Source organism: Mastacembelus armatus, unplaced genomic scaffold, assembly GCF_900324485.2.
Source record: "Mastacembelus armatus unplaced genomic scaffold, fMasArm1.2, whole genome shotgun sequence".
In the NCBI taxonomy this organism is placed as follows: domain Eukaryota; kingdom Metazoa; phylum Chordata; class Actinopteri; order Synbranchiformes; family Mastacembelidae; genus Mastacembelus; species Mastacembelus armatus.
The window spans coordinates 859,007-867,482 of NW_022872941.1; the positions used below are offsets into that span (position 1 = coordinate 859,007).

Here is an 8,476-nt window from a genome sequence, read left to right on the forward strand (position 1 = left end):
AAAGTGTGTGTGTGTGTGTGCATGTGCGTGTGAGACTGGGATGAAATATGTCTCACAGTTGCAAAGAAACAAATAATATTTGACACTTCTGACCCCTTTTAGCCTTTGAGCCTTTTAACTGTCACTGCCGGGTCAAATTGACCTGAACAGTATCTTTGTAATATAAACATACAATCATTTTTATTTTATATGTTGATTACACTTATTAAGCCAAGCAGAAGTTTCATACTGAAAAAATACTTTTAAGTATTTTTAAAAAAACTTTTAACTTTAAAATGGGTCAATTTGACCCACAACATAATAGGAGGGTTAAAGTTAGAGAAAGTTAAAGAAAAATACACTACATGAAATACCATAAGAATTGTTAAATACAGAAAAAATAATGTAACATATAAAAGATTTTTGCAATCTATGCCCCATCATTTCATCCTATAAATGTGATATCCTAACATTTCAATGATAAAAACTAAGATATAAATCGAATCATTAAGCATTCTTGTGAAGCTTGGGCAAAGGTTCATAAAATTCACAAAATCTCACATTACATGTACATATTACAAGCATAACTTGCTTTGGTTCAATCCAAAAGTACAAATAGGGAAGCTCCTCTCCTGTGGAACCAGCTCCCAGTCTGATTTCAGGAGGCAGACACCCTCTATACTTTTAAGGCTAGACTTAAAACCTTCCTTTGTGACAAAGCTCCTCTCCTCTTCTACTTTCACATGTATATTCCATCATTGAATGTCACTAATTTTGTGCTCTCTCTCCCTCTCTCTGCACCTTCTTGCAGGTGTCCCTGGTCCTGGAGCTGTATATTGCTTATGTGCAGTTACTGGCCCCACCAACCTGCAGTGTCTATTTGTTGTTTATTGTTGTTGTTGTTGTTTTCTCTCTCCTCTATCCACTCACCCCAACCGGTGGAGGCAGATGGCCGTCCAAACTGAGCCCAGTTTTGCTGGACGTTTTTTCTTCCATTAAAGGGAGTTTTCCCTCTCCACTGTTTTTGTAAAGTGCCTTGAGATGATTGTATTGTAATTTGGCACTATACAAATAAATTGAACTGAATTCAAATTGGAAGCAAAAATTGTTTTAGAAACAGTGGCTACATCATGGAATGAGAAATCTCTACATGTCATTCAAGGAATTGGTTCAAAAATACAACTTGTAAGAGAAAGATTTTTGAAGTATGTTATTTGCAAATTAGGGGTCTACTACATGAACAGTAATAGGTGTACTTCTGACATTTATATGTACAAAAAAATACCTGTTTTTTTCCATTTAATATTTGTCAGATTATCTTTGGAGAGTATATTAGAATCCACAAAGAAAATGTTGTTCGTACCTGGCTTAACAGATCCAAGATCAAATGAGTAATGCCGGATGCTGTAATCATTGACAATGATATTCAGTTATGTTGGTTCTTCAAACACACATGAAAGGTGGATTACAAAAGCTGGATTTAATCATCTGGGATAATTATAATTATTATATATTGTCAGGTCTTTCACCCAGAGAGAGCTGGGATAGGCTCCAGCAGATCCCTGTGAACCTAAACAGGAATAAGTGGGTATAAATAATCAGTAAATGACTTAATATATTGATCATTGCAACCATGATCAGCTGGATTCCCATTTGCTATATTGACTTACATGACAGAAGGCATATAATTTATATATCTCTGTATTCATCAGACCAAGTACACACAATTCAAATTAATTCAAATTTTCTTTAAAGAAAATAGGAAGAAGGCAGACAGAAATTGACATAGTCTTCCTTGTTGGTGCTTTTACTTTCACCTGTGTGCAAACCAGTGGTCCTGTCACATTAGGAAAACTGAAAGGGGGGATTAAATCTGGTGCTGATTTGTTTACATAAAGCCTGCACATTTATATTACCTACATTGGAATAAAGAGCCTCCTTCATGGACTGCACATGCAGGTGGTCAGGGAAAACGGTGAAAAATGGGAAAAATATTTATGTACAATTTTCTGTAATTTTTTTTTTCATTTGATGTTTGTATGAAGGAAACTGCAAGTTGCTTAGAAGCACAGTGTAGTGCTCACTGACTGTGTATTAGTCAGTGCATGACACCATTTTGTTTGGCATTTAATAAGAGGTGCTGATGAGTAACTCAAGTAGACAATGCCCTCCTGACTAAATGTTTATATTAGCAATGTGTCGGGTGTATGTAAGCTGGGAAGCTATATAACAGAAAGTTATTAGCAAAAAAAAGTTGCAAGCATTTACCCAACATGTGTCTGTAGCTGCACATGATACGGTAACTTCGCCACAAGTTATGTTAGTGTATGTATATAATACATCTCTTTTATACACTGAGTGGCCAGAAGGTTGGTGGTCAAGCAGCACTTACCTCTCCCTCATCAATACCACTGTGCAAAACATTTAATCATGTGTCCAGTGATCAGGTCTGGCTGTGGTTATAGTGAGCACATTAAAAGTGAATGTGATCAGGGCATTCTTGTGTTGAATGCTAGTCTAAGTATTTTAAATAGCTAAATAAATAAAGGTTAAAAACTGCTCTATATAGTCCTGCTTAAGGTTAAGGTTTTGGTTGTCTACTTACCATGTTTAAGTTTTGACCTAATCACAATATATGGCTTTCCTTAACCAAACAACAGCCAAACAACAGCAACCTTAAAACGACTCATTCAATTCCCTTGAATTTCAGTTCATTTTGCACTCGACTGAGGTAATCAGGATCTGGGTATCCATAACTGCAAACACAAAGACAGAAATTCAGTGACTTCATGTGGACAGTTAGCAGATAATGATAATCAATACAGTTATACTGTTAAGAGTTCATTAGTCCTGCGGTGTGACCCCTGTGAAATCATGTTCATCATCAAGACTTCTGTACTGATTAAATTGTATGTCATAAATGCCTACATTGAATGTAAAGCAATAGAAAGAATGCTGCCATTCTGTTTTCATTCAAAAGTACACATCTCTGGTTTTGAATGTTATTAGCTATTACGAATGCTTACTGAGTTGGTCCACCGTGTGTTGAGGTTTTGTGGTGAATGTCATTCCATGTAACCATGTTATTCCTGCCAGTGGTGGTGGACCGACCAACAGTGAATATGAGTTTTTGATCAAAGGCTCGCCTCAGTAGTTTCACGATCCTCTTGCCCTCTGAGGAGTCAGGGAGATAGGCCGTACGTGATATGCCTTCATAAGGCTGACCAGGGTTAGGATGCTCATCCTGCAAACAAACAAACAAAAAAAAAACATCCACAGTGCATACAGCACAGTAGTGATATTGCACTGCATTTCAAAGTGTACACCTCAAAAGGGGACTTAACCCCAGGTTAGCCTCTAGTTTAAGGTAAAGTGGCAACACTGGCTCATGATAAAGCAGCGAGCAGTGTGTGGTCAATCTGGTATCAAAAGAATCTTGTATGTGTCCTGGTCAACATCGCCATGTCAAGCTGAGTGTGTTGATCCTGATGCTGCTGAGTCTGAAAAGCCTCTGTTCTTGGCACCTTGGTCGTCTTTACCATATATTTCCCTATCCTTTTTATTTTATTTCCTTAATATATCTTTCAATTTTTATAAGCTTAATTGTCCCAAACCTTTAGAATATTCTATATATGTCTTTAAATTGCTGAATTTTCCCAAATTGTCGTGCAATCAATAAAGGGTCATCTAATCTAACCTGTTTGTGCATATATGTTTATGTTTTTTCTTTCTAATTTTTTTTTATACATTGCATTGTTTTATTATCCTGTACATGGTTTAGGTCTTACTTACTAAACTGTTAAATAATCACTGTGGAGCCACCCCAGTACTAGGCTTGCCAAAAAGACAAAAACAGACAGTTTTTGACAGTGGAAAGTTAAGATTATTTTGTCAAACTACTGTTTCAACAGTAAAATCTTAATTATTCACTGGAAGATCTGTAGTCTTACCTTTTGGATACCACCTGGAATGTAATATTGGATAATTATTGTCCCATATTTATCATATCCAGGTAAATGGAATGAAATGTCTGTGGTGACATTCATTCTGCCTCCATCAGGTTGTGTCCCTGTCAAAATGCCATACAGCTCCCCACAGATTGGGCAAACAGGTTTGTAGTCAAAAGCTTTTTTCAGACACGCTCTGCAGAATGAGTGCTTGCACCGTAGGGTCGTCTTCTCTGGTGTAACTATTCGCTCCATACAGATTGGACATGATTCGTCTTCAGAATTTTTTATGTGTGTAGGTGAAGGACCTGAGATTCTGGTGCTTGGAGTGTCTGTTGGTCCTTTTTTCAAATTTTGTAAAACAAACTCTTTCAATTTAGCAACATGCCCAAAAGGTCCAGTCACAGTTAATTCATATTTGTTGCTGCCTGGTTCAAAAAGGAGGAGTGGGAATCTCCTCTGCAAGTGTTTTTGGTAATGTGAAGGGACAGAGGTCACCTGCAGGTCAGAGGCAGTTCTCTGGTAGAATGTGATGAATCTCTGTTTGACCAAGTCTGCATGAACAGGGCATATGGAGCCATGGCGTGGTCTTAAAATCACCTGTACAGTGCTACAGGAGTGTACTGTTCTGAGTTCAGCCAAAGTTTCAATGACAAAAGCGTTCCCTTGAATTTTGTGAAGTTCTTTTGTACACTTTTGCTGAATGTAGGTCATGACAACTGCAGATACATCCAGAGATTTGCTATCAGTTGAAGGAAGTTTAGAGGCAGGACTGGAGCCGTGCTTCTCTGCAAACAGTTTTTGTGAAAGGTCATTCAATTCCTCATAGGTTACTTCCAATATGTAGCAGGAACCTTTCTTCTCAGGACCATAAGGTTGAACAATATTCATTAATCTTCCACTGTCTTTGTATTCAGCTTCATCAATAATGACATTGATGTCTGTGATGAACTGTTTAAAAAAAAAAAAGACATGGTATTTGATTTTAGTTACTGCAGGCACCATCCTGGCTCATTGTCATAACAATAGTCCAACATTTTGTTTAAACTTAGATGACACTTTGGCAGGGTTTTTTTTTTGTCCATGTCCATACAGGTATCTTATCTTTTGTTAAAGTAACCCACACCTAGCTTTGTTGGAAATATGCTTCCATCCAGACAACAGTAAAACAATTTGCAGGACCAATCAGAGGTCCTGTTGCTGGTTCTACTTACATCATTAAACCCACTCAGACCAAACACTTCAACACAACAAACCAAACAGACAAATTTGTTTAAAGACAAATAAACCTTTAAGTGGTGACATTTACCGACCTTATAGACCATTTCACAGCCAAAACAACCTGTGTGTATCCTCCACTATCCACTCAGAAGCATGTGTTTGCTCAGTAATGTAAAATACTGCTGTGGTGAAGATATACAGTACATAGATGCACATTTACACAAATACTAGGTACTTCTCTGACATGAAACAGTCATGGACACGCTATCACAAGTTAATTTGGTGTCATGCTCCACTTTCGTCCAAGTGAAATGCCAATGTTAAAGTGTAAGCTTAAGCCTTGTTTGTCTCAAATTAACTTTACATCAGAATAACTGATATGATATAAACAATATATGAAAAAAAGGTTTAGACTGACAAACTTTTTTATGGCTGTTAAGCAGTGATTTGAGCAGGAATCGTCAGTCATCCGCAACTTTCCTGGCCTCCCCAACCAGTCATACGTACCCCAATATAACCCGTTAATATGCCTCCACTTAAGTCACAACACCATGCAGAGTTGCATCTACTATTTGAGGTGCAGTGACTGCCACCTATTGTCCTAAGGTAGTCACTGCACCATACTCCGCTGTAGCTTAATGGACGCTACCGACGTGTTACGTCTGAAACAAAACCATTCAACTGGTAAAAACCTGAGAATGAAATGACTGAAACAAAACAAGATACAATCAGAGACGCAACATTTCTAAAAGTAGATGCAAAAGAACTTCGAAGAGGAGAAACTCAATGTGACAAAGGGACACAAAACTAGTGTCGGTTCGTGTCTGTAGCCAGGAGCCCATGGTCTAAAGAAACTGTAGACCTAGTTTGTGGAGCGGTGTAAACTGGAGAGATATAACACTATGCTTTCACCACCATGGACTATTTCTATTCGTGTATACGTAGCTTCAAGCGACAATCCCATATAATTATAAGAGAAACGTGGCAATTTCAGTTTTCCGTATAAACTGTAGTTTTAGTTCGAACACAAACGGTGAAAGATAAAACCTGTGACTAATGGTGAAACTGCTTCACTTGCTTTAGCAGCTTTTATTTTGAATGTTAGAAGCTCAAAGCCCAAATCCACTCTCATGTTTTCTGGCCAGTTCGTGCCAGTTCTCTCCGTGCAAACCTAAACATACTCTCCCTTCGTTATCAATAGCAAGACGTCAATTCGCAGCACGTCCTTACGTCTTTCTCCAATAACCCACACGGCATCGGTCAAATCCAACCTTAACAGACTGCGGAATCTGGCGTATGCTCATTTTCATATACTCCTTTCCATGAAAATATAGGAAACCTACCGCCATATTGCAGCTGTTCTTCAACAGTTTGATGTTAACTTTTGGTTTCACTTTGAGGCCTATAGGTTATCTTCACGTATGTTGTAACCCCTGGTGGTGACTTAATGAAATATCACCCAACTTTACAACCACTAATTAAAAAATAAGTTGTGGCTACAACTTTTTTGTCAGTCCATATTGTTTTTCTTCACAGTTGATAAAGCAAATAAAATTTACATAAATGTTGCATTTATTTTTAGATGCACTATTTATTGCCATGTAATGCTATTTCATGGAGGGACATATTGTGTGCCGTTTTCTACACATCAGGGGTTTGACATATATATATATATATATGTCAAACCCATGATGTGTAAATTCAAGTATCCTAACTGAAACACAGGGTATTGCACAAAGTCAAGATAAGTGATTAAGCCTGGATTTTCTGTCTGAATTTAGCACTGACTCAGATGCATGAAAACAGGTTTAATTAAACTAAATTAAATTACTGAACCAGACTAACAACCAGCATAAGATTAATCCTAATGATTTATCTGTTAGTGCAGTTTCTCAGTCCTATTGAAAATTAATCTGTTTTACAGTAATTTCATAGTCCAGTGGATTGGGCAGTGGTCGAAGCTGCATGATCCATTATCTTAAATTCAAAAGTTTATTAAAGAATGATCTGACAAAATAGGATTTTGGGTAAAAACTATTAGATGTTCAATTTCGATGCCATAGGTCAGAACAAGATCAAGGGTGTGATTGAAACAGTGGGTGGGTTTTTTAACATTTTGAGTGAAACCAATTGAATCTAATATCAAATTAAATGCAGTGCTGAGACTGTTATTTTCAACATTTACATGAATGTTAAAATCTCCCACTATAATGACTTTATCTGAACTAGGTAGGTAGGCTTTCAGTAAGACAAAGAAAGTCCATTTGATGATCAGTTATCAAATCATTTACTAACAGGCAAAAGAGACCTAATATTTAATAATACACATCTGAGTGTTCTGTTTTTCTGTTCAATAAGAGGAGTGGTCTTAATTTTTATTAGGTTTTTATGAATAACTCCTCTTCTGTTAACTTCTGAGGGGGGGGGTGATGGCTCTAAGGAAACGCTGAGGCGTTTTACACTGAGTCTCTGTGTTCTGGTCCTCACTCTGGATTGTCAAACTTTGTCAAAGGTTGGCTAATAAACTCGGCCAGATTTTTAAAGATGAGAGCCGTACTATCCAAAGTGGTTTGGATGCCGTCCCTTGCTACCAGACCAGGTTTTCCCCAGAAAGTGGCCCAATTGTCTTTGAAACCCACATTGTTTGCTGGACACCACCTACACAGCCACGACGTGAATAACAATTTTACCATATTTACAATTAGCATTAGCCAGCAGCTTCAAATTTGACTCGATGTCGCCCGCTTTGGCCCCCGGAATACATTTGACTATGGTTGCTGGTGTCTCTAGTGTAACCAGGTGGAAAAAAACCCCTGAATGTCTGGTCAGTAGACTGTTTTTTTTTTAGACTTTTTTTTTTTAAATTTGTTTTGCTGTTGCTATTTTTAGCTGCAGAGGCACATTTTGAACAGCAGAGGGCCTCATTTTATTTTCATGGGTTTTGATATGGGAAAAGACGAATACATGCTGGGAAAACGACCGGAAGTAGAAAGAACACAAGGTGTTTGCGGGGAATGGCTGTAATTGTCGGTGAGCTAATATTAATTTTATCATGTTGGTTGAGCACAAGTTCACCCATTATACTTTTCTATGGGTTGGGTGTTGTCTGATGTATCTTTGGGAAGTCATGTTTGGTGGTTGTTGTGCAACAGAATCGCCGATGCATGTGGAATGAGATGCTACACGTGTCAAATTCGATCCGGTAGCTGGGTATGTTGATTTCTTTGTATTTTCATTTATCAAATGTACTTTATGGAACAAGGGATATATTTTTGTTTGCTTGCCAATTTAAAGTACGTTTTGGATTTATCTGTGTTCACTAAATGCTG

At 37.6% G+C, this 8,476-nt stretch overlaps 1 protein-coding gene across 1 annotated transcript; it reads right to left on the reverse strand.

Moving 5' to 3' along the window:
- Positions 1–1,130: 1,130 nt before the first annotated feature.
- Positions 1,131–6,578, reverse strand: LOC113132938 (E3 ubiquitin-protein ligase DTX3L). The gene is made up of 4 exons (XM_026311392.1): positions 6,491–6,578; positions 3,930–4,877; positions 3,006–3,223; positions 1,131–2,735 (listed from the first exon to the last, which is right to left on the reverse strand). The coding sequence occupies exons 1-4, from the start codon at positions 6,494–6,496 to the stop codon at positions 2,666–2,668; spliced, it is 1,242 nt and encodes a 413-aa protein (XP_026167177.1). The 5' UTR covers positions 6,497–6,578; the 3' UTR covers positions 1,131–2,665.
- Between the last annotated feature and the right edge of the window lie 1,898 nt (positions 6,579–8,476).

What these genes read in the sequence shown, in the direction of transcription:
- LOC113132938 (XM_026311392.1), bottom strand. An exon ending in TTCCAGGTGGTATCCAAAAG is followed by an intron (nt 3,224 to 3,929) that starts GTAAGACTACAG and finishes GTTTGTTTGCAG; the next exon opens with GATGAGCATCCTAACCCTGG. An exon ending in ACACACGGTGGACCAACTCA is followed by an intron (nt 2,736 to 3,005) that starts GTAAGCATTCGT and finishes TTGTGTTTGCAG; the next exon opens with TTATGGATACCCAGATCCTG.